Source organism: Schistocerca nitens, chromosome 11 (assembly GCF_023898315.1).
Source record: "Schistocerca nitens isolate TAMUIC-IGC-003100 chromosome 11, iqSchNite1.1, whole genome shotgun sequence".
Taxonomy (NCBI): domain Eukaryota; kingdom Metazoa; phylum Arthropoda; class Insecta; order Orthoptera; family Acrididae; genus Schistocerca; species Schistocerca nitens.
The window spans coordinates 173,320,700-173,348,110 of record NC_064624.1 but is presented as its reverse complement, the minus strand read 5'-3'; the positions used below and the strand labels follow the sequence as shown (position 1 = coordinate 173,348,110).

The 27,411-nt window shown below is 41.8% G+C and overlaps 1 protein-coding gene and 1 non-coding gene across 2 annotated transcripts in view; one reads left to right on the top strand and one right to left on the bottom strand.

Moving 5' to 3' along the window:
• Positions 1-27,411, bottom strand: part of LOC126212749 (uncharacterized) — a 194,605-nt gene that overhangs the window by 58,388 nt on the left and 108,806 nt on the right. The window contains exons 6-7 of the mRNA XM_049940157.1: positions 7,755-7,829; positions 6,175-6,212 (exon numbers count right to left, since the gene is read on the bottom strand). Coding sequence (XP_049796114.1) covers positions 6,175-6,212; positions 7,755-7,829 — 113 coding nt within the window. The remainder of the gene's footprint in view (positions 1-6,174; positions 6,213-7,754; positions 7,830-27,411) is intronic.
• On the top strand, positions 9,358-9,432 carry Trnat-ugu (transfer RNA threonine (anticodon UGU)). The gene has a single exon. It is a non-coding gene; the product is annotated as a tRNA-Thr (tRNA).

The window sequence follows — 27,411 nt, the reverse complement described above, 5'->3', positions numbered from 1 at the left end:
TGGTGGGCCCTCGTTTGCAATTAACTGATGAGAAAATAATTTAGAATTTCACACAATACTCTAGAGCCTTCAAAATGATGACGGTACACAGACCAGTGTCATGGTATAGTGGTTAGATGCAAACTTCTAACAAACAGAAGGTTGTAGGTCCGAATACTGGCAGGTGCATTAATTTTTTTTTTTTTTTTATTATTATTTCAAATCTTTATTGAAGTGACTTTGATCATTATTTTTATTCAATTAATTCAAGCAAAGAAGGAAAAGCAGAAAGGTGGAAGGAGCATACAGAGGGTCTATACAAGGGCGATGTACTCGAGGACAATATTGTGGAAATGGAAGAGGATGTAGATGAAGATGAAATGGAAGATACGATACTGCATGAAGAGTTTCACAGAGCACTGAAAGACCTGAGTCGAAACAAGATCCCGGGAGTAAACAACATTCCATTGGAACTACTGACGGCCTTCGGAGAGCCAGTCCTGACAAACCTCTACCATCTGGTGAGCAAGATGTAGGAGACACGCGAAATACCCACAGACTTCAAGAAGAATATAATTATTCCAATCCCAAAGAAAGCAGGTGCTGACAGATGTGAAAATTACCGAACTATAGCTGCAAAATACTAATGCAAATTCTTTACAGATGAATGGAAAAACTGGTAGAAGCTGACCTCGGCGAAGATCAGTTTTGATTCCGCAGAAATGTTGGAACACGTGAGGCAATACTGACCCTACGACTCATCTTAGAAAATAGATTAAGGAAAGGCAAACCTACATTTCTAGCATTTTTAGACTTAGAGAAAACTTTTGACAATGTTGACTGGAATACTCTCTTTCAAATTCTAAAGGTGGCAAGGGTAAAATACAGGGAGCGAAAGGCTATTTACAATTTGTACAGAAACCAGATGGCAGTTATAAGAGTCGAGGGGAAGCAGTGATCGGGAAGGGAGTGAGACAGGGTTGTAGCCTCTCCCCAATGCTATTCAATCTGTATATTGAGCAAGCAGTAAAGGAAACAAAAGAAAAATTCGGAGTACGTATTAAAGTCCGTGGAGAAGAAATAAAAACTTTGAGGTTCGCCGATGACATTGTAATTCTGTCATACACAGCAAAGGACTTGGAAGAGCAGTTGAACGGAATGGACAGTGTCTTGAAATGAGGATATAAGATGAACATCAACAAAAGCAAGACGAGGATAATGGAATGTAGTCGAATTAAGTCGGGTGATGCTGAGGGAATTAGATTAGGAAATGAGACACTTAAAATAGTAAAGGAGTTTTGCTATTTGGGGAGCAAAGTAACTGATGATGGTCGAAGTAGAGAAGATATAAAATGTAGACTGGCAATGGCAAGGAAAGCGTTTCTGAAGAAGAGAAATTTGTCAACATCCAGTATTGATTTAAATGTCAGGAAGTCGTTTCTGAAAGTATTTGTATGGAGTGTAGCCATGTATGGAAGTGAAACATGGACGATAACTAGTTTGGACAAGAAGAGAATAGAAGTTTTCGAAATGTGGTGCTACAGAAGAATGCTGAAGATTAGATGGGTAGATCACATAACTAATGAGGAGGTATTGAACAGAATTGGGGAGAAGAGGAGTTTGTGGCACAACTTGACAAGAAGAAGGGAACGGTTGGTAGGACATGTTATGAGGCATCAAGGGATCACAAATTTAGCATTGGAGGGCAGCGTGGAGGGTAAAAATTGTAGAGGGAGACCAAGAGATGAATACACTAAGCAGATTCAGAAGGATGTAGGTTGCAGTAAGTACTGGGAGATGAAGAAGCTTGCACAGGATAGAGCAGCATGGAGAGCTGCATCAAACCAGTGTCAGGACTGAAGACAACAATAACAACAATTACTTTGAATATAATTTTTTAAATTTCTAATCCTTTGGCCTGTCATTTTATCCAGCATATTAAATATTTCATTTACTCTTATTTGGTCTTCCATTCTTTTGTCATTTGAAATCTTTGTGCATATGATTTTACTTATGAGGGTCACTCCAAACGAAATGCACACTATTTTTGTAAAAATACAGTTTTCATTCTGCATGTGGGAAAGTTTTACACTGTGTAGATACATCCTTCCCACTTGTTTTCAAACTTAGTCCAACCTGTTCCCGTGGGTGGCGCTGTCACAGCACATCTTCGAGATGGCTACTACACTTGACGTTCGTCAGAAGCAACGTGCTGTCAGAATTCCTGTGCTGTGAAAACGAGGCAGTGGGAAACATCCACAAGAGGTTGAAAAACGTGTACGGAGAGGCCGCTGTCGATTGCAGAACAGTTAGTCGGTGGGCAAGCAGGGTACGTGACGAAAGCGGGCACGGGAATATTGCACACACTCCAGACAGTATGCAGAGTGTTAACGAATTGGTGACTGCTGACAGATGCATCACAGTGAACGAATTGGTACGCTATGTTGGGATAGGGGAAGGAAGTGTTTGCAGTATACTGAAAGTGTTGATGTTAAAAAAGGTTTGTGCCAGGTGGGTTCCCAGGATGTTGACAGTGGCTCACAAAGAAACAAGAAAAACGGTATGCAGCGAACTTTTGGAACAGTGCGAGAATGGTGGAGGTGAATTTCTTGGAAGAATTGTGGCAGGTGATGAAACATGGCTCCATCATTTTTCACCAGAGACGAAGAGGCAATCAGTGGAGTGGCATCTTGCAAATTCACCCGAGAAAAAAAAATTCAAAACCACACCTTCTGCTGGAAAAGTTACGGCTACGGTCTTTTTCCATTCCAATGGACTCTTGCTTGTGGACACCGTGCCAAGTGGAACCACCATAAATTCTGATGCATATGTGACAACACTGAAGAAACTTCAAGCTCGACTGAGTCGTGTTCGACCACATCGGCAAAAGCATGATGTTTTGCTGTTGCACGACAATGCACGGCTACATGTCAGTCAAAAAACCGTGGAAGTGATCACAAAACTGGGATGGACAACACTGAAACACCCGCCTTACAGTCCTGACCTGGCTCCATGTGACTATCATCTCTTTGGGATACTGAAAGACTCTCTTCGTGGAACAAGGTTCGAAGATGACGACTTCCTTGTGTCGCTGCCAAACAGTGGCTCCAACAGGTCGGTCCAGAGTTTTACCGTGCGGGTATACAGGCACTGGTTCCAAGATGGCGTAAGGCAGTTGAGAGGGATGGAAATTATGTGGAGAAATGAAAATATTGTTCCTAAAGGATGTATCTACACATTGTAAAACTTTCGAACATGAAGAATAAAGGATGGATTTTTAAAAAAAATAGTGTGCATTTCTTTTGGAGTGATCCTCATATTTTTATTTATTACCTCTGATATAATTTCTTCCATTTTTTCATAAAATGAAAATATAAAATATTTTCATCCATGATACATTCATTATTTCTGTTCCTCATGTCGCTCGAACCTTTGTTTGGTTTGTAATAGTCTTCGTTTAAATCTTTCTCTGCATTACTTTGTCCACAGTGCAACAAGAACTTTGTTATGAATGTCTGTATGATGATTTCCACCCAACAAAAAATAATTTTTGACACTACCGCACAGCCAATATAAACAGATTATTTATTTTCTTCCTTTCTAGCCACCAGATTGGCATTTTCAAACATTTAAATATTGTGATACATAAAAAAAAACCATGATTAAAATCACATGAACAAAGATTCTAATTGTCCTCCCCCCCCTCCCCCCAGACAAAATAAAAGCAAATGAAATAGCGGATACAATGATTAACTTACACAATGGACCAGAAATTTAGATATTTATATTTAAACCAATTAACTGAATAAAAATTATTATGAAAGTAATCTCACTAAAGATTTGAAAATAAAAAGGAAAGTTTGAAGCACATGACAAGATTCGAACCCACAACCTACTGTACATCAGAAATGTCTCAACCAGAACACCTCAATGCCTCTCTGTATAAAGTTGTACTTTCTCAAGCCGTAGAATATCACAGAAATTCCAAATTTTTTTCTGACTATCATTCGCTATGAAGGGCCCACCAGAGTGAATGGCTGCAGGGTGTGATACCTGGGACCCTCACCTACACCACCATATAGACGGTTTCAAAGTGTCTACCTCACACCGGAGGACTTCTCTGTGTTACAGGTTCTGTTGCTAGGAGCAGTAGTAAACTCAGTTTCAACTGACCTATGTTTTACATAGTCATAATACGTATGTTAACTAAACCTTTGTATATGTGAACTAAAATCTATGACAATGTCCAAAACCTGACTGTTGTAGGGACGGCAAACAAACAAATTCAGAAATAAATAAAAAATAAAATAAAATTAGAATACTGAAACTAATAACATATTTTAGCCTTCCTCAATTACGTGACTGTATTTTAATTCACTTGACAGCTCCTGCCCACAGCAATCAGTTTTGTTTTCATTTGACACGGTAGCTGTAAACGGAAACACGGCTCACGTGGAGACTACCTCCTCCCCACTGCTACAACTCAGACTGCTCTGTGCGTGAGCAAATCTGGTAGCTTGGGCATGCCGGAGAAATTGCTTGTTGCTGCTCATACAGCTAAACAGCCACTCTTCAAGTACCCAGAAGCAGAAGACGGTACTGCTCTTAAGCGACTGAATTGCACGTGTGCCCACTGGCAACTGCTCAAATGAACCTAATGCGAACAGTTGTGACGTCATGCTCATCGGAAGCAGTTTGTCGTCTTCACCCTAAAGCCTTTGACGCATTCTGCTTTTGGCTGACACACACGTGTGCACTGCGTTTCATTTCTGTAAATGGTGCGTTTCCTTTGCAACTTAAGTTATATATTGGTTTTATCCCTCTAGTTTATGTTTTATTGCTGTAGTATTATTCTGCAGTAGTGGGATGCAGTAAAATTCTTTGTTAAGGTATCAATTTTTGCCAGTCAGAATTACAAAAATTTAACTGAAAACAAGAGCCATGAAAAATTTTCAGAATTCTAAAAAATTCCCGGATTTTTGCTGGTTTTCTCCCACATGAACAAATTCCCGGATTTTTCACGGATTTCCCAATTTTCCCGTGGCATATACGCCCTGACGAATTGTATACAGCGAGTTTACATAGACAAGGAAAAAAAAATCCTGGATTCCCAGTTGAAAATACACTTTCTCCCAGATGAAAAAAACATTTTTTCCGTGTTAAGTGACAGTATACTTTTCCTCAGCACTGTAAAACATCAATCCTTTGACGGTTTACGGTTTTATATACCGACGTAGAATTTCCCCGGCACTTTAGAAAATGAAACTCAGGGGGAAAAACCACGTTTTGGAAAGATCTTCGATGTGCAGCAACATGTACACTGCATATTTTGTGTTACGAAGGTATAAATTCGAATTCAACCAAACACCGCATGTTACTTTCCGAAGCATTGAAATCGAGATTGCGACGCACTTTTGTAAGCCAGTCATGGCTCCTGTCACGTGATCTCACCAGCTGATGACAGCATAGGACAAGTGATGTAGTCAGCCAATAGCAAGATCACACTTAAGTAGCGTGAACACATAAATAAGAAAAGTTAATGGTTTAAATTAATATACATACTGTTGCTACAAGAAAAGCAAAGCTTTCACATATAATATTGGTCTCTAAGATTAATAAGTTGCTAGAGAAGCTAAGCTTCCACATATAATATTGATCTTTTTTGCGTGTGTTACACTTTAAGATACGTAACACAAATGTGCCAGTAAAATTTTTAATAACGACGTAAATGTCTGATCTTCTGGGCACAAAATTCTTCTAGGTGGTCGTCCCCAAAGAAACGATTTTTAAATGAGAGTCAAACGCTCTGTGATTTAAGAAATTCGTCTTACATTCTCACATATAGTTCATCTTACATAAAAGGAAATTTACTTTGAAAGTAACGCTTTTCAAACCACCATTCGCAATATTTTCCCGTCACCTGTTAGAAATAGGTTCGTTTCAGCAGCTGCCAGAGAGTGGCAGATAACAGGCGACACCGCACTTGTGCAGCTACGATGACGCAGGAAGCCCGTATGTTCGTACACGTAAAACATTAAAAGATCTTGCATTAAAACGAAACTAGTGTAAACAGCTGTCATGTCATGCTTATTGGAGGCAATTTGTTGTTACGAAGCATTGTATAGTCCTCCTAAAGCCTATGATACAGTTTTTTTGAAATTGGTTCTCAGATATCAGTAATGTCAATGTGCTTACTTTGCGCTGTCAGCTCCTTTGGTTGCTGATGCAGATGCCTGCAACAGTTGAAAATGCCGTTTCAGTAAAATGCAGTGCTTAACAATTGAGCTATATACACGTAAGACCAAATAAATAAAAATGTATTTCACACAATTTAGGTAACTGCAAGCATGCAAATGATAAACACTGCAATACGAGGTGCATTCAAGTTCTAAGGCCTCCGATTTTTTTTCAAATTAACTACTCACCCGAAATCGATGAAACTCGCGTTACTTCTCGACGTAATCGCCCTGCAGACGTACACATTTTTCACAACGCTGACGCCACGATTCCATGGCAGCGGCGAAGGCTTCTTTAGGAGTCTGTTTTGACCACTGGAAAATTGCTGAGGCAGTAACAACACAGCTGGTGAATGTGCGGCCACGGAGAGTGTCTTTCATTGTTGGAAAAAGCCAAAAGTCACTAGGAGCCAGGTCAGGTGAGTAGGGAGCACGAGGAATCACTTCAAAGTTGTTATCACGAAGAAACTGTTGCGTAACGTTAGCTCGATGTGCGGGTGCGTTGTCTCGGTGAAACAGCACACGCGCAGCCGTTCCCGGACGTTTTTGTTGCAGTGCAGGAAGGAATTTGTTCTTCATAACATTTTCGTAGGATGCACCTGTTACCGTAGTGCCCTTTGGAACGCAATGGGTAAGGATTACGCCCTCGCTGTCCCAGAACATGGACACCATCATTTTTTCAGCACTGGAGGTTACCCGAAATTTTTTGGTGGCGGTGAATCTGTGTGCTTCCATTGAACTGACTGGCGCTTTGTTTCTGGATTGAAAAATGGCATCCACATCTCATCCATTGTCACAACCGACGACAAGAAAGTCCCATTCGTGCTGTCGTTGCGCGTCAACATTGCTTGGCAACGTGCCACACGGGTAGCCGTGTGGTCGTCCGTCAGCATTCGTGGCACCCACCTGGATGACACTTTTCGCATTTTCAGGTCGTCGTGCAGGATTGTGTGCACAGAACCCGCAGAAATGCCAACTCTGGAGGCGATCTGTTCAACAGTCATTGGGCGATCCCCCAAAACAATTCTCTCCACTTTCTCGATCGTGTCGTCAGACCGGCTCGTGCGAACCCGAGGTTGTTTCGGTTTGTTGTCACACGATGTTCTGCCTTCATTAAACTGTCGCACCCACGAATGCACTTTCGACACGTCCATAACTCCATCGCCACATGTCCCCTTCAACTGTCGATGAATTTCAATTGGTTTCACACGACGCAAATTCAGAAAACGAATGATTGCACGCTGTTCAAGTAAGGAAAACGTCGCCATTTTAAGTATTTAAAACAGTTCTCACTCTCGCCGCTGGCGGTAAAATTCCATCTGCCGTACGGTGCTGCCATCTCTGGGATGTATTGACAATGAACGCAGCTTCATTTTAAAACAATGTGCATGTTTCTATCTCTTTCCAGTCCGGAGAAAAAAAAATCGGAGGCCTTAGAACTTGAATGCACCTCGTATACTGAACAACTCTTCAGCATCTAGCATCTTGTAGAAAATAATATGACAAGCAAAGGAAGAGAAATTTCATGTTATGCTGCACCTCAAACACATCCAGGCTGGTATCTGCTGTGCTCTCCTGAGAAGGTTCCGTCTTCACCGTCACAAATACGAAGTCCTGCAAAACAAAATATCTAATATCAATTTCAAATTGCTGAGTTAGTTCTAAGATTTCATATGCCATTTGGCTAATTATAAAATTATTCTCAACCTCAGTCACTTTTTCTCTTTGGTATTTCTTCGCACTACAGATTTTGGCAGCAAGCTGCCACTACCTGGTGGTTTGTAACTGTAAAACAAAATTTAATTGCAGATACTTTTGGAGTGTGAAGCGATATATCAAGTCAGATTACATACCAATTTTTTTTCCATTTTTTCTGAATTATCCCTGTCTGGTACACGGAGCACAAGAACAAACATACCACTATCGCATCACTATCATATGTCCAGTGTTGCTTCTCTTTCTATCCATTATCCTGGTTATTTACTTAAAAAAATGTGATTTTCCACAATATCAGTCTCTCTTGAATTTCCATGAACTCTCTGCCTCCTGTTATACTCAGCAATAAAAAACCAATGAACAATTATGTCCTTTTTATATTCCTCAATCATTCAAATTTCAATTTCTGTAACTCAGTTTGAGGTGTTAAAAAGCATGCACTTTGAACATTGGTTAATTGCAGCTAATTGCTGGGTTGAATGTGAACAGTAAGGACAGTACCACAACTGTAACAATGGGAAGAGCCCACATTTGACACCTTTATTGCAAACAATCAAAACAGGAATATGAAGCTCTGAAATCAGGAGGAAAGTGAGCAGTATTGTTCGATATCAAGTTTACCTGCCTTCAAAAAGAAGGAAGGAATATTGGATTTAACGCCCCATTGAAATAGAGGTCGTTAGCGATGGAGCACAAGCTCGAATTGTGTCGAGAATGTGGAAGGAAATCGGCCATATCCTTTAAAGGAACCATTCTGGTATCATTTAAAGGAACCATTCTGGTACTCACTTCAAGCGATTTAGAGAAATCCCGGAAAAATTAGAAGTGGATGGCTGGATGGGGGTTTGAAACGCTGTCCTTCTGAATGCAAGTCCAGTGTGGTAACCACTGTGTCACCTCGCTCAGTACATACATGCCATCAACTATCAATTAAAATTATGTTACAAATTTGTAATCAAAGAAGGACCTACAAAGTTGAGGCAAGCAACAATAAACATATATATGACGGTAGTATCTGTTCCCGAAAGAACACATACCGTGGATGACCATGCAGCTTTGCTAGAAATGAAATGATAATTAAATAGACACCCTAGCTGCAAACAGGCGTTGATATACTTCACTGGGGACATGTTGAAAATGTGTGCCCCGACCGGGACTCGAACCCGGGATGTGTTCTTTCGGGAACAGATACTACCGTCATATATAGTTAAAATATGGCTTCCCGGCCACTGACCTTCTTGTGTGAATGCACACGCTATGTCCGAACTCGTACGGGATTTGGTAGATTAATCTGCCACGAGTAATGAGTATGATGGGCAAACATCTATTAGGCACACTACAAATGTAGTGGTGTGGACATGTTGGGAATGTGGATCTCACGGGGGGCGTGCAAGGGATAAGTCCCTGCAGACGCACTATCCTCTGTGCCCGCGGTGGCTCAGATGGATAGAGCGTCTGCCATGTAAGCAGGAGATCCCGGGTTCGAGTCCCGGTCGGGGCACACATTTTCAACATGTCCCCAGTGAAGTATATCAACGCCTGTTTGTAGCTAGGGTGTCTATTTAATTATCATTTCAACAATAAACATGTTGGAAGTTGCAATTGCCATCCCCAAATTGCTGTTCAACAATGTAGGTCTGTGCTGTGATAGTGTCACACAAAACAACAATGGGTGCAAGCCCCTCCATGAAAAACATGACCACACCGTAACACCACCGCCTCTGAATTTTACTGTTGGCACTACACAGGCTGGCATTTGCCATACCCACAACACCCTGCCATCAAATCACCACACCGTGTACTGTGATTCGTCACTCCACACAATGTTTTTCCACAGTTCAATCGTCCAATGTTTACGCTCCTTTCACCGAGTGAGGTGCCATTTAGAATTTACCGGCGTGATGTGTGGCTCGTGAGCAGCTGCTCGACTGTGAAATCCAAGTTTTCTCACCTCCCACCTAGCTGTAATAGTACTTGCAGTGGATCCTGCTGCAGTTTGGAATTCGCGTGTGATGGTCTGGATAGATGTCTGCCTCTTACACATTATGACCCTCACCAACTGTCGGCAGTATCTGTCAGTCAACAGATGAGGTCGGCTTGTAAGCTTTTGTGATGTACATGCCACTTCACATTTCCACTTCACTGTCACATCGGAAACAGTGGACTTAGGGATGTTTAGGAGTGTGGAAATCTCGCGTACAGACGAATGACACGAGTGACACCCAATCACCTGACCACGTTTGGTCCACAGAGTGCCCCATTCTGCTCTCCCATGATGTCTAATGACTACTGAGGTTGCTGATATGGATTATCTGGCAGTAGGTGGCAGTACAATGAACCTAATATGAAAAATGTATGTTTCTGGAGGTGTCCAGATACTTTTGATCACATAGTGTATGTCGACAGCTGATATTAAGTGAGCAATGACTGAACCGCAACAGACGATGCATTCTGTAACCTCGAATTTAAACATGTGTCCTAACCCGGCCACAACCTCGGGATGTGCAATGTATCTGATGCAACAGTGGTCAACTACCTGCTGCATAACTAAAATCACAAACAGTTCATGACAGTTAAAGGCAACACATATGATCAAATTGTGACAGAAAAAAAATCAGCACTAGAAACACACTGTAATTTCTCGCTATCATTCATTGGTTACCTGAGACTTTCCTAACACTGGCTACATGAGTTGCCACAATCAAAACCAATGACCAGTTCTGTTTGGCACCTCGATGGAGTTTACTGGCAACACAGGCAGATTCAAATGATAAAAGAATCATAGGAAGAAAAGGAAGTGCAAATAAGAAAGTCAATATGATGATGGAAATGTCACAGCAAAGAATTAGAAATAAAAAATTACAATTAAAACAATAAATAGAATAAAAATAATAATCAAACTCTTTTGATTACATTTGACAAGTGAAGGGTCACTAGATTTGACGAGCTTCAAATCTACTATCTTCTACACGCCAGGTTTCTACGCTAGCCATTGTGCTATGCCACAACACTGGGTTAGGCAGCTTTATTTACAATTGTAGCACCTCTGTCACAACTACGAATTGCAACCTTCAAAAATTTAGCTTCGCCCAATGTCGTGTAGCACTTACGTAATATAACAATGGAAAATCCAGGATGGAATGTAACAATACCAGAGAAGGGAAGCTGCTACTCACCATATAGCGGAGATGCCGAGTCGCAATAGGCACAACAAAAAGATTCACACAATTAAAGCTTTCGGCCATTAAGACCTTTGTCAGCAGCAGACACACATATATACACCCTTCCTATCGTGGTATTCCGCCATCCATCGAACCTACACAATATACTCGTCCATCCTTACAAGGCCCCTGCTCCCAATCCCTTACCTCGTGGCTCGTACCCCTGTATAGACCTAGATACAAGACCTGCCCCATACATCCTCCCATCACCACCCACTCCAGTCTGGTCACCAACACCATCTATCCCATCAAAGGCAGGGCTACCTGTGAAACCAGTCACGTGATTTACAAGCTAAGCTGCAACCTCTGTGCTGCATTCTATGTACGCACTGCAACCGACAAGCCGTCTGTTCGCACGAACGGCCACCGACAAACTGTGGCCGAAAAACAAGTGGACCACCCTGTTGCTGAACACGCTGCAGAACATGATATCCCTCATCTCAATGACTGCTTAACAGCCTGTGCCATACGGATCCTTCCCACCGACACCAGCTTTTCTGAATTGCGCAGGTGGGAACTTTCCCTGCCATACATCCTACGTTCCCGTAACCCTCATGGCCTCCACCTTCATTAGTCACTGTCCTCACCCATCCAGCCCTCTCCCTGTTCCCATTCCAGCACTACACAGCCGTCATTTCACCGCCACACCCAGTCTTTTAATTTATTTTTATTTCTCTCCTTTCCACTACCGTATTTACTCGAATCTAAGCCGCACTTTTTTCCCGTTTTTGTAATCCAAAAAGCTGCCTGCGGATTAGAATCGACTGCAAAGTAAGCGGAAGTTCTCAAAAATGTTGGTAGATGCCGCCACAACTAACTTCTGCCATCGAATATATGTAGCGCTATACAGGCATGCTTTCCAGCCACAAAGATAAATACTGGCGCCAAAACCTCTGCGTCAGTAAGTAAATTACAATGTAGAAGAATGTAAACATTTGCCATGTATTCTTTCGTGTTTGCTGCTATCTCATTTAAATCCTGTCTGCCTAATAAACTACGAAACTAGAGTGAGACAACAGTAAACGCGGAAGAATATACGTATTGTGTCATGTTTATATTCGTATTATTCGTATGCTGATAGTGATACAGTCAGAAATGAACCACAGCAACTGACTAGATTTTTAGATCTAAGATAAATCTAATTTCTGTGCATAATGCAATGTACTAAAGAGGCGTCTGCAAAGATTTTCAAATGGAGAAAAATTTTCGCTAAACTCTCGTCCAGAACTCTCCAAAGAAAGCAGCAGTGTAAGTAACAACAAATAGCAGTCTCTTGCCATTGTTTTGCTTATGAGACAATTCCTCTCTCTCTCTCTCTCTCTTTTTTTTTTTTTTTAATTGTAAGCCGAGGTAGCGCACACAAAAGCGAGCCACGCCGCAAACGGTGACAGGTCGTAAACACCTGTTATCAGAATGCGACAAACAATGCACGATACAGTACAATAATGCATTTTCAGTGTAGAGTGACGTAAACACATATAACAAAGAGAACGGCACTTATCAGATCAAAGAAAAATAAGCAATAAATTCAAACCAGATGAAGCACATGAAAAAGGAAGGGTACCCGTATTAATACAGACGTAGCGCCTGACGCATAGCAATGGCTACCTGGTAAAGCTTAACTGCTAAGCTTACGACTCGAACCAAACTACTGTAGCTGTATCGTCATCCATTCGACCTAAATTGTGTCTCATATTACAATGGACCAACTTTGTTTCGATATGGAGGTGTGGCCTAAAGCTTTTCTCTTCCCTTGAATTTCGAGTCTCAAATTTCAGGTGCAGCTTAGATTCGGGAAATTTTTTTTCCTTGATTTCGAGTCTCATTTTTCAGGTGCGGCTTAGATTCGAGTAAATACAGTACTTACCCCCCCTCCCCCCTCCTCCTCCCTCCGGACATTCTCTCCTGCCCTCTGTCTAAACTGCAACAGTTGACTGTCCACCACTCCCACCATACTACCCCTCCTCCTCCCCGCCCCAGCCTCCTCCTTACCCCCACCCAGTCACCACTCCCATCATGCACTGGTGCTGCTGTTTGCAGTGTGGTCTCAGCTCTCTGACACTGCAGGTGTGTGTGGTGTGTGTGTCTACTGCTGACAAAGGCTTTCATGGCCGAAAGCTTTAATCGTGTGAATCTTTTTGTTGTGCCTATCGCGACTCAGCATCTCCGCTATATGGCGAGTAGCAACTTTCCTTCTCTGATATTGTTACTTATGTAATATAAGCTGCTGTGTGTAATTATGTTAACTGTAGTTGCGACACTGAAAATGTATCTCGTGTGGAAGTATTCAGTAGCGCTTGGTTAGTGCTGTGTATGATGTGTGTGTATTTCAATAGCACTGTGTGTGGGGGGAGGGGGAGGGAGCAATGAGGGGGGCTTTGTTGGGGTTATCACGTGTGACGATATCAAGTAAAGGTGCCAGACCCACAATTTCGGATCCAAACACATCAAGAAATATTGCAAGACCAGGAATTGGAAGTGAACTCATCAATTGTTGTGACAGTCTGGCAACAGCGAACAGTTTGGGCGTTATGTGGAGCACTCTGATTGGAGGCAAACAAGTGAAGTGTCCACTATTAAGTAATTTTAATCATACAACAGTATCAATAAGAAATGTAGAGGGACAGAAAAATTTATGTACTCTAGACACGACAATGTAGACAGGATTGTTCACAGTTCTTCTTAAATGATAGTAAATGGAGCCTACCCTGCTACAATGAAGCGATATCTGGCTTCAAATACCCCCATTTCGCACAGCTCGTCCTCCGCGTGTCTTTTCATTCCGTCTGAATCACCAATCCCCAGTGACAGGTTAGCAGTGCTGACGAACTGTGACGTGTTTCTTGCCACTTGTTTGAAGACTTCAACTACGACACTGTAGCCTGTCGGCGGGCTCTGTCACTCCGTACTGTTACTCACAATAAGTTGCAACCGTGACACGTAGAAGACACACGCCTCTGGTGGAGAGCCTAGTCGATTGACTGCACGGTGCCGTCATCTACTCACCGGTTTGGCGCCCAATTGCTGCCTTCCGGTCTGTACGTGTACTGCCTTCCTTGTCGCACGCTGTGTGTGCCGAGGGAGCTCCAGACTGCACGTCCTCCACAAAGTGTGGACTTCCGAGTTCACTGCAGTGAGTCTGCTCGCCACCACATGGGGACCAGCTGCCACCCCTACAATGCTTTACTGTCAGGCAGGGTGTCCGACCAGCTACCAAACTACATCTACAGCTACATTTATACTCCGCAAGCCACCCAACGGTGTGTGGTGGAGGGCACTTTACGTCCCACTGTCATTAACTCCCTTTTCTGTTCCAGTCGTGTATGGTTCGCGGGAAGAACGACTGTCTGAAAGCCTCCGTGTGCGCTCGAATCTCTCTAATTTTCATTTATGATCTCCTCGGGAGGTATAAGTAGGGGGAAGCAATATATACGATACCTCATCCAGAAACGCACTCTCTCAAAACCTGGCGAGCAAGCTACACCGCAATGCAGAGCGCCTCTCTTGCAGAGTCTGCCACTCGAGTTTGCTAAACATCTCCGTAACGCTATCACGCTTACCAAATAACCCTGTGACGAAACGCGCCGCTCTTCTTTGGATCTTCTCTATCTCCTCCGTCAACCCGACCTGGTACGGATCCCACACTGATGAGCAACACTCGAGTATAGGTCGAACGAGTGTTTTGTAAGCCACCTCCTTTGTTGATGGACTACATTTTCTAAGCACTCTCCCAATGAATCTCAACCTGGTACCCGCCTTACCAACAATTAATTTTATATGATCATTCCACTTCAAATCGTACCGCACGCATACTCCCAGATATTTTACAGAAGTAACCGCTACCAGTGTTTGTTCCGCTATGATATAATCATAAAATACAGGATCCTTCTTTCTATGTATTAGCAATACATTTCATTTGTCTACGTTAAGGGTCAGTTGCCACTCCCTGCACCAAGTGCCTATCCGCTGCAGATCTTCCTGCATTTCGCTGCAATTTTCTAATGCTGCAACTTCTCTGTATACTACAGCATCATCCACGAAAAGCCGCATGGAACTTCCGACACTATCTACTAGGTCAACTACGTGAGCTGTCGCACTACTGTGTCCAGCATTCCTCGCCGACACCTGGGTGAGCAGCCTGGCCCATTTCCCGAGTACCAGGGAAGACAATATTCATTGTAACAAACACCTCAGTTAAATGTTGTTTCAGAAATTGTCGCTTCTCTGGTGCCTTCGGGTGTAAGTCTGTAACATTCACCAGCCCTCGGAGTTCGGCCTCCGACACTTGTAACGTCGTCGGCTCACCTGTCCGACTTCAACGCTCACAGATTTCCTGACTGGAGGGGAGACCGTTACACCTACATGATGGACACAGATGCTATGAGGGTAAGTCAATTATTATCTGCAATTTAGTTATATTTTGTTTATGTAGGTAGTACTGTCATTTTACTTTGATGACTCGTGCTTTGTTTATTTGTTGTTATATTTTGCAATTTTCAAGCTGCTACGATAGTTTCGTTATTGCTGCCGTGCTGTTAATCGTGGCTGCTCCACTGTCTATTTGCACCAAAGAAGAGCAATGTTCAGTCATCCGTTTTTTGTGGTCGGAAGGCGTATCGGGGGCCAAAATTCATCACAGACTTTCATTACAGTACGGAACAGTGTTTTCCCACAACGGAGTGTCTACGACTGGATTGAAAAATTCTGAAATGGTCGCACAAGTGTTATGCAAGATGAAGGAGCTCGACGACCGTTTACCAACATAAATGAAGAAACCATTGAGTGCTCACGTGAAATGATTCTTAGACAGACAATTAACTACTGACAAAGTGGAAGATTGTCTGCAAATTCTGCCTACAAAATCATCCACAGGAGACTTGGGTTTCATAAAGTTTGTGCCAGATGGGTCCCAAAACAACTCACACAGTTGCATAAACACAGGCACTTGGACATCTGCAAAAAACATTTGAATCACTATGGTAATGAAGGGGAAAACTTCTTAGACAGGATCATTACTGGTGACGAAACATGGATCCATCATTACAAGCCGGAAAGTAAACAGCAGAGTATGGAATGGAAACATCAAAATTCGCCATGCAAGAAAAAGTTCGAGACTCAATCGTCTGCAGGAAAACTGATGTTTACTGTTTTTTGGGCGGCACAAGGTCCAGTACTGGAACATTGTGGGGAAAGGGGCACAACAATAAACAGTGTACGTTACAGTGAGATGCTTACTGTCAGGCTAAAGCCTGCAATTCAAAGCAAACGCTGAGGATTGCTGTCAGAAGGTGTTGTGTTGCTGCACGACAATGCCCGTCCGCATACTGTTACCCACACTGCTGAAACGCTCCAGCAACTCAAATTTGAAGTAATGGATCATCCTCCATGTAGCCTGATCTTGCCCATTCTGACTATCACTTGTTTGGTCCACTCAAACAGGCATTAAGGGGCCATTGATTTGCCTCAGACGAAGCAGAGAAAGATGCAGTGCATTCCTGGCTCGCAGCTCAACCGAGAACCTTCTTTTATGAGGGAATCCGGAAGCTTGTACAACGATGACTCAAGTGCATTGAAACACAAGGGGGAAAAAATGTTGAAAAATGATGTTCTTGTAAGTTTTGTATTTGATTACAATAAAATTTCATAACTACTTTGCAGATAATAATTAACTTACCCTCGTACGTTAGGGTGTATACGTGGGTAAGAAAAAGAAATTCCAGGGTTTTTCCTGAATTTCCCACCTAGAAATACACATTTTCATAGGCGAACATATACTTTTTCCTGAGTGAAAATAAACTAACCCAGGTGAAACTACATTTCTTTCTGTAATGAGTGACAATATACTTTCCATTGAAGCAGCAGAACTTATCAATCCTTTCAATGGTGAAGGTTTAACAGACCTGCATCGAAATTCCTGACACTTTAAGAAGAAAAAAAAAAAAAAAGTCAAATTCAACATGGTGGCTTCCAAAGCACTGAAATCTAGAATGCCGTGCAGTTTTGTCAGCTGATCCTAGCTTGTGTCACATGATCTCGCCAGCCAATGACGGCAGATATCAGAGCAAAGGACACATGGATGGCGTCAGCCAATAGCAACAACATGGTTAAGTAGCGCAAACACACTAATAGAAAAAGTTAATGGTTTAAATTAGTATACGTTTAGTATGTTGTTGTTGTCTTCAGTCCTGAGACTGGTTTGATGGAGCTCTCCATGCTACTCTATCCTGTGCAAGCTGCTTCATCTCCCAGTACTTACTGCAACCTACGTCCTTCTGAATCTGCTTAGTGTATTCATCTCTTGGCCTCCCTCTACGATTTTTACCCTCCACGCTGCCCTCCAATGCTAAATTTGTGATCCCTTCATGCCTCAGAACATGTCCTACCAACCGGTCCCTTCTTCTTGTCAAGTTGTGCCACAAACTCCTCTTCTCCCCAATTCTATTCAATACCTCCTCATTAGTTATGTGATCTACCCATCTAATCTTCAGCATTCTTCTGTAACACCACATTTCGAAAGCTTCTATTCTCTTCTTGTCCGAACTATTTATCGTCCATGTTTCACTTTCATACATGGCTACACTCCATACAAATACTCTCAGAAACGACTTCCTGACAATTAAATCTATACTCGATGTTAACAAATTTCTCTTCTCCAGAAACGCTTTCCTTGCCATTGCCAGTCTACATTTTATATCCTCTCTACTTCAACAATCATGTTACTTTGCTGCCAAAATAGCAAAACTCATCTATTACTTTAAGTGTCGCATTTCCTAATCTAATTCCCTCAGCATCACCTGATTTAATTTGACTACATTCCATTATCCTCTTTGCTTTTGTTGATGTTCATCTTATACCCGCCTTTCAAGACACTGTCCATTCCGTTCAACTGCTCTTCCAAGTCCTTTGCTGTCTCTGACAGAATTACAATGTCATCGGCGAACCTCAACGTTTTTATTTCTTCTCCAGAGACTTTAATACGTACTCCGAATTTTTCTTTTGTTTCCTTTACTGCTTGCTCAATATACAGATTGAATATCGGGGAGTGGCTACAACCCTGTCTCACTCCCTTACCAACCACTGCTTCCCTTTCATGCCCCTCGACTCTTATAACTGCCATCTGGATTCTGTACAAATTGTAAATAGCCTTTCGCTCCCTGTATTTTACACCTGCCACCTTTAGAATTTGAAAGAGAGTATTCCAGTCAACATTGTCAAAAGCTTTCTCTAAGTCTACAAATTCTAGAAATGTAGGTTCGCCTTTCCTTAATCTATTTTCTAAGATAAGTCGTAGGGTCACTATTGCCTCACGTGCTCCAACATTTCTGCAGAATCCAAACTGATCTTCCCCGAGGGCTGCTTCTACCAGCTTTTCCATTCATCTGTAAAGAATTTGCGTTAGTATTTTGCAGCCGTGACTTATTAAACTGATAGTTCGGTAATTTTCACATCTGTCAACACCTGCTTTCTTTGGGATTGGAATTATTATATTCTTCTTGAAGTCTGTGGGTATTTCGCCTGTTTCATGCATCTTGCTCACCAGAGGATAGAGTTTTGTCAGGACTGGCTCTCCCAAGGCCGTCAGTAGTTCCAATGGAATGTTGTCTACTCACGGGACCTTGTTTCGACTTATGTCTTTCAGTGCTACGTTGAGTATAGCTACAAGAAAAGCTAAGCTTTCACATTTAATATTGATCGTTAAAAATTTTTAGCTGGTTTTTCCCCGAGGGCGTGGTTAGGCAGGATCCTAAGAGCACAGCTGAAACTGCAGCACCTGAATATTTCTGACAAGCAGGACTACAAATTTCACTGTTGTGCACTGAACATTTTGTGGGTTATCTGGCTGAACAAATGTTCTGTCGAGCACTTTGACTTTTCCACAGAAAAGATAATTACTGGTGAAATTGCTCAAAAACTCACTTTACACGTTTTTTAAGAATAATTATACTTTTTCTATCGTTATTCCATAACTTGAAACCTATGAAAGAATGAAAATAAATATGAACTTGGTCTTTTTTAGAGTGTATTATGTCTGTAAAATTTTAAATAAAGACATAATTGGCTGGTCCTCAGGGCCCGATATTTCTCTAAGTAACTGGTCCCCACCGTTAAGCTCTGAATGCTCCACAATTTAAGATATTCATTGCACATTCTCACATGTGATGTAATTCATCTTGAGTAAAAGTAGTAACACTTCTCAAACCACCATCTGCAATATCTTCCCATCACCTATTAGAAATGGAATCAGTGGCAATGTCACAGTCTTTGAGAGCAGTTTGTCATTATAAAGCATTGAATAGTCTTCGTCCTAAAGCCTTTGATACATCTTGCTATCAGCAGAAACTTGTGTGTACAGTTTGTTTAGTTGTAACAGGTGGGTACTCTTTCCAACTTAAATTTCATTTTCATGTTATTTTCTTGTTTATTCTCGCTGCAGTATTATTCCTCAGGAGAGGACTGAAATAAATTTTTTTGCCAGAGTTTCAATTCTTACCAGTCAAAATTACAGAAATTTAACTGAAAATTAAAGCAATGAAAACTTATTCAAAAACTTCCCAGGTTTTTCTGAATTTCTCCCAGATGAAAAAATTCCCTGGATTTTCCCCATTTGTCCCAGGGGATATACATCCAATACGTGCTGACTGCTACACAAAAATGATAAAAGTTTGGCAGAGCAACCCTTATGCATTCTATTTAAAAAACTTGTCTCATCAAGAGAACAGTGGACTGTCAGAATAGACACTATTCTCTATTGCCACACTAAATGACTGTTCCTACAAAAAGCTATGCCTGTCTTACCAGTAAGGTCTCGTTGCCATTACCTGGCCGGTCCCAACTGCCAGCTACCTCCCAGGAATATATCTGTGCGCTCCTTGCACCAATCTTCTAATCGGGGAGCTTCTCTAACAGTCACGGCCATCTCGGTGACAACAAATAATTACTATTTGAAAGGCGTTATTTTAAAATTAACCTGGCCCAAAATTACCCTGGTACACTGGGAATAATGTTACGATGAGTTAAGTAGCTTTCATCTCATCTTGAGGACACATGGAAAATCTGGAGTCAGGGATTTTTATTGTAATATATAGCTTAAACAAAAAGTAGTACCACAAGTTAACCATTAAAATGTATTTGTCAATATTCTTCATTATGTATCACCAAACAACTGCATTTGCTACATATACAAACTTTACCTGTGTGTGTGTGTGTGTGTGTGTGTGTGTGTGTCATTTTCATTGTTGACTATCAAGGAATTCATTGCTCTTACATGCCAGGACACTGCAGTCTACAGAGCTTTTATAAATGCACCACAATGAGCAATGTGACGAGGATTGAATGAAAAGTAATGCCTCCACCTTCATTAATTGGGCTTGGATGGGAATATTTTAATAAATCAAACACAGAAATAATCCTTAGAAGGTGATCTTTTATTAGCAATATTCACTTTTCCACATAATCACCAGCCACTTGGATGTGTTTCTGCCAACGATGAACAAGTTTTCTGAAGTAGTCACGGAAGAAGTCGACACTCCTGTTTACGCAACCACAGTCTCACAGTTCTCTCAACGTCTTCATCAGAAGCATAATGATGTCTCATGATTGACTGGAGAAAGGTGTCACCTTCATTCTCGTAACACGAGAGGAGTTCCTGGCAAATTTCAAGTCTGTGAGCTTTCATTTCAGGAGTCAGCATACGGGGTACCCATCGTGCACAGATCTTCCGATAGCCAAGCCGTTCTTGTGAAATGCCAATTGTGCTTGCAATTTCTCTCTGAGTGATATGACGATCGTCCTGAATCAATCTGCCAAGATTTTGCTTGTGAAACTCGGTGGTTGCTGTCACAGGATGTCCAACTCTTTGTTTGTTCCCACCTCAACATCTTTAAACTTACTCGCCCAACGACGCACAGTACTCACATCAACACAATCACCATAAACTGCTTTTATTCTCTGATGAATTATTCTGATTGAGTTGTTCTCGTACGCATAATATTGGAGAGGGGGTGGAAGGTAAATGATTCCATATTTGTTTGTTTTGTATAAAACAGAAGCTCTGTTATCGATTACAAATATGTGACTGTGAACTGCTTGATTTATGTGTGTTGTATGTATATTGCCTGTATTCTAAATTAAGTTTTGTTTGCCTCTGTATTCTGTACTTTGTCACACTTAACGGAGAACTCCATCTTAGCAGGTTCTGACAGTACTGTTATTCAACTTTATCACATTATGTTATGGAAGGAGTATGTAATTTTGCTTCAGATGGTGTTGCTTCTTGGCACTTAATGCCATGCATTTCACAGAGGTTTGCACAGTACGGCTATACAAGTAGGTGAGTATGCTTTCTGTCATAGTGACTACAGCACTCTTCCTTGCAGGATGATGAAATGTGGCAGTGGTTACGCAACTGCTTTCGCATGTTATTAGCAGGTACTACAAACAGTACATTTTAACAGAAATTAATGAAACTTTAAGTGGCCTCAGTTAAATGCAAGAGACCAGAAAATGGATGGGAACCAAAGTAATGTAGAATACAAGCAATATACTTGCAGTGCAATTCAAACATGGATTCATAAGCAGTAACAAACTGACACGAGTCCACAGAATAATGTGTGACAAAACAAGTTTATAACTCAAATGAAACATAACCAAATTTCGAATCATTTAACCCACCCAATATTACAGACAAGCACAACATAGTTACACTGCAATTCAAGGAGTGCAATACACACAAGAATATCATAATCACGAACGTAATTTCAACTTCATGAAAGCTACAGAGGCAAAACGGCAATATTAGGTTTTACAAATAAATACACTTCACCACCAAACTACCAGACACACCCACAAAGCATAAATGAAAAATATTATCACCTATAGTCCGATTAGAATTACTTCACGGCTGACACCTGTCACTTGCTGCTACAGTGCTGGAACATAGGCTGCATGCTGCCACTCGGTTATGGTGACACCCAAATATACTAGTCACTTCAAAAATGTTGTTACTGTGTAAACCAGAGCAACATTTGAAGCGGCCGCCACAGTGTATGATTCGAGGCGTGTTTTTTAAGTAAGTACCATTTTGAAATTAAAAAAAGACGTGCTAAGGTATCTCAATAATTTAATTTTTACATGAAAGTCTGTACCTTAATCTACTTGTCTACATAATTTCCGTCAATATTGAGGCACTTGTCATAACGTTGTACCAGTCTGCATAGAAGTCTGCCGCCTGACTTGTTAACCACTGCATCACCACTGTTTTGACTTCGTCATCGTCTCAAAGACGCTCTCCGCCCAGGTGTTTCTTCAAGTGCAGGAACAGATGGTCGTCACTGGGCGCAAGATCGGGGCTGTACGGAGGATGATCTAGAGTTTCCCATCGAAAAGATGTGATGAGATCTTTGGCCTGATTCGCCACATGCGGACGGGCATTGCCTTGCAGCAAAACGATGCCTTTGCTCAACTTCCACGGACTGTTGCTATGATTCTGGTGTGACGTAGGCCACCCACGTTTCATCGCCCGTAAAAATTTGGCTTAAGAAATCGTCACCGTCATCGTGGTGCCACTCAAGGAAAGTCAATGCATTGTCTAAACGTTTGGTTTTGTGCACATCCGTCAACATTTTCGGTACCCAACGTGTGCACAATTTTCGGTAATTCGAGTGCTCGGTCACAATGCCATACAAAACACTACGAGAAACGTTAGGAAAGTCATCCCGCATGGAGGAAATCGTAAACCGTCTGTTCTCTCTCACCTTACTGTCCACTTCCTCCACCAAACTTTCATTAACGACCGGACGCCCACTCCGTTGTTCATCATGCACATTTGTGTGGACATCTTTAATTGCTCTCACCATTCCATCACTCACAATGTCTTCTCCGTAAACTGCACAGATCTCACGACGAATATTGATAACTTTTAGGCCTTTAGCACTAAGAAATCTCATAACAGTCCGTACTTCACAGTCGGTGGGACTCATGGTTATTGGAGGTATCTTAAACACTCAGTACAATATGTAAACAAGGAAGAATCAGACTGTAATGGCGTCAGTGCGTAGATTAAGGTACAGGTTTTCACGTAAAAAAAAATATTGAGGTAGCTTAGCACATCTTTTTTTAATTTAAAAACGGTACTTACTTAAAAAACGCGCCCCGTAGAACTGCGAGATGCTCTGTCTACAGCTGATTCTAAGTGACCAATGATTGAACTGCAGCAGGAGACAAATTTTATAGCCCTGAATTTAAATTCAAATCCTGACCTAACCACAAACTTGTGATATGCAATATATCCAAGAAAACTGCGGTCAGCTATCTGAGGCAGAATTAAAACCACAATTAGTTTGGTCACCGCTATTACAGATAGCCTCTACAAGCAAACCCCACACAGACATTTTCAGTTTCAGTGCTAATGGCACACTGTAATTTCTTGCTATTATTGGTTACCTGAAACAATCTTCATACCGGCTGCACACACTACCGCATTACCGGCTGACGGTGACACAGGCAGATTACAAATGAAAACAAAATGATAAGAAGAAAAGTAAGAGCAAATAATAATGCCAACAGGATGGTGAAAAATGCCATGGTGAAATATTTGAAAGTAAAAAAACATGTTACACCAATTAATTGGGGGGGGGGGGGGGGGGGAGGAATGATCAAAGTCTTCCGAATTTTTTAATAAAAAAAATGTTATTACATTTCATGAGAATCAAACCTATCACCTTCAACACACAGGGCTTAAACACTAACCACTGAACTGTGCAACAATACTTGTTATATTTAAGACTCTGACGATCCAGTAATGACGAATTGCAGCCTTCTAAAATTCGTCTGCACGCAAAGGTGTGCGAAGCTTTCCAATGTAGCCGAACTTCTGATAATAACGACTGCATATGTGTTGCTGATTCTGTCATAAAACACAAAATAAAAGAATCACATCATGAAAGGAAGGCTGACAAGGATCTGAAAATGAACTGAATAATTAATGTGGCAGTATGGAAGTGGCGAACGTTTTGGGCATGATGTTGAATGCACTGACTGGAAGAAGCCAGACCGAACACGTCAAGTGTCAACTGTCCAGTAATTTTAATCAAAACACAGTACTTGTCTTTTGTAAAGCAAGAATACAGATTATTGCGCCATATTTTGCCGATTTCAAAGTTCACTGTCAGGTCACTTGGAACACTACTGTCAGTCTCTGTTTCCTTATCGTAACACGGGCTGGTGTTCTGTGATGTTAGTGTCTCTGTTCTTACACTTGTGGTGTTACATACAACTGCAGAAAAGTGATGTGTATGCTTACATATTCTTACCGACAAATGACGCTTTCAAACAAATAAGCTACAAAACAAAATATTATACAGGAGAGCACAACTACAGTGCATAATTATCGTTTTACTTGCATACGGAGAACTGTACTGAGGGATGACACATAGCTAAAGATGGAACAGTTAGCGCATTAACTTCACATTAGGAAGTTGACTGAAAGTAATGCCTCCACCTTTGTAACTCTTCAACAGTTGGCAGCATCGGTATGCGGCAGGTCCTGGCTTGATCTGTAGCTTCTTCTCTACATCTCCCATTGACAGGAAGCCTTAGCATCGAACGGTTGTGTTGTTCCGGTGTAAAGTATGGAACCCTGCGCAGACGGTCGGTCAATGCGATTTAAGCGACGCGTAGTCATTGAATTCTTGACAGCAGAAGGTGTCACCCCAAAGGAAATTCATCAGAGATTGAAAGCAGTTTATGGTGACTGTGTCGATGTGAGTGCTGTGCGTCATTGGGAGAGTAAGTTTAAAGATGTTGAGGCGGGAACATCTGACCTGTGTAACAAACAAAGAGTTGGACATCCTGTGACAGCAACCACCGAGCTCCACAAACAAAATGTTGACAGACTGATTAAGGACCATCATCAAATCGCTCAGAGAGAAATTGCAAGCACAACTGGCATTTCACAAGAACATGTGGGTCACATTACTGCTTTGCTCGGCTATCAGAAGATTTGTGCACGATGGGTACCCCGGATGCTGACTCCTGAAATGAAAGCGCACAGACTTGAAATTTGCCAGGAACTCCTCTCACGTTACGAGAATGAAGATGTCGCCTTTCTCCAGTCGATTGCGACAGGAGACAAAACGTGTGTACACCATTACAACATGGAGACGAAATGTCAGTCTATAGAATATCGGCACAAAGACTTGCCCCCCCAGAAAAAGATATTCAAGATGCAGCCCTCAGCTGGAAAAATCGTGGCCACAGTGTTCTGGGACGCAGATGGTGTTATCCGTGTCGGTTTCCTCGATTGTGGAACAACAATAAATTCAGAGCGTTACTTCAAAACACTGCGAACTCTCAAACGACGGCTAACGAGGGCCCAAAAGGAAAAGAGAAATGTTTTACTGCAGCATGACGATGCAAACCACACACTTTACGTGCCACCACAGCAGAACTTCAGAGACTGAATCTTACCACCATACAGCATCCTCCATACAGTCCAGATTTAGCACCGCCCGACTTCCATCTGTTCCCAATGATGAAAGACGATCTGCGGGGACACCATTATGTTTACGATGGAGACGTCGAGAGAACTGTGAGATTGTGGTTGTGGGAACAGTGTCGACTTCTTCCGCGACGGCTTCAGAAAACCTGTTCATCCTTGGCAGAAATGTATCCAATTGGCTGGTGATTATGTGGAAAAGTGAATATTGGTAATTAAAGATCACAGTCTAAGGATTATTTCTGCGTTTGATTTATTAAGATATTGCCATCCAAACTCAAGTAACAAAGGTGGAGGCATTACTTTTCATTCAACCCTCGTACACGTGGGGCCGTGTCATACAGATCAGAGAATTGCCAGGCTACAGCTACATGGGAGAAGCGTGACATCCCTGTAATAAATGCACAAAAAGATGGTGATGAATGAAATCTTATTCCTGCAAAGGAACTATGAATTTATCTGTCATTCTGATGCCTCAGAACATGTCCTACCAACCGATCCCTTCTTCTAATCAAGTTGTGCCACAAACTCCTCTTCTCCCCAATTCTGTTCAATACCTCCTCATTAGTTATGTGATCTACCCATCTAATCTTCAGCATTCTTCTGTAGCACCACATTTTGAAAGCTTCTATTCTCTTCTTGTCCAAACTATTTATCGTCCACGTTTCACTTCCATACGTGGCTATAATCCATACAAATACATTCAGTAAAGACTTCCTGACTCTTAAATTTGTACTCTAAGTTAAAAAATTTCTCTTCTTCAGAAACGCTTTCCTTCCCATTGCCAGAGGGCAGTGTGGAGGGTAAAAATCCTAGAGGGAGACCAAGAGATCAATACACTAAGCAGATTCAGAAGGATGTAGGTTGCAGTAGGTACTGGGAGATGAAGAAGCTTGCACAGGATAGAGTAGCATGGAGAGCTGCATCGAACCAGTCTCAGGACTGAAGACCATAACAACAACAACTACTGTCATTCTGAATCATTAGTTCTACATGATACTTGTACATAGTGTTTTCAAGTTGAATATTATGACTGAATTTGATATCTGAAGAATATTGTATATGTTTCATGAAATAATCAATGGAAAATCCAGGATGGCATAATGATAATATTATGAAACGGATAGATTGCTACTCACCGTACAGAGGAAATGCTGAGTTGCAGACAGGCACAACTAAGATACTGCTATAGAAGTAAGTGTTCAGTCAGAAAGCTGCCTCCTGAAATACACAACACACACACACACACACACACACACACACACACACACACACACACACACACACACACACACACACACACACACACACACACGACCACAGACTGGCAGCCGAAGCCAGACTGCAAGCACCAGTGCATGATGGGAGAAGCAATCTGGATTGTGGAGATAAAGAGAAGGGAGCGCAGGGTAGGGATGGGAGACGGTAAAAGTCCTGCTTGTGGGAGCATACTAGGACGAGGTGGGGAGAGGGTAGGGCAGCTAGGTGCAGTCAGGAAGTTAGACGGGGGTGGGGGCAGTGGGGGGCAGGGGGAAGCAGTAATACCAGGTGTACCAGTATGAAATGAGCGTTAAGATACAAATGTGTCGACAGGGAACATTTGTTGTGAACGAGCCTTAATATTTTTTGTTAGGTTGGTATGACATCTGTCAAAGATATTTAGTATACGTCAAGTCACGGAACAAACAACATCGTATGTTTTGACCTAGTTAACAAAGTCGTATTTTGTATCAGAAAGTGATGATTTGTGGAAAGCATTAATTTT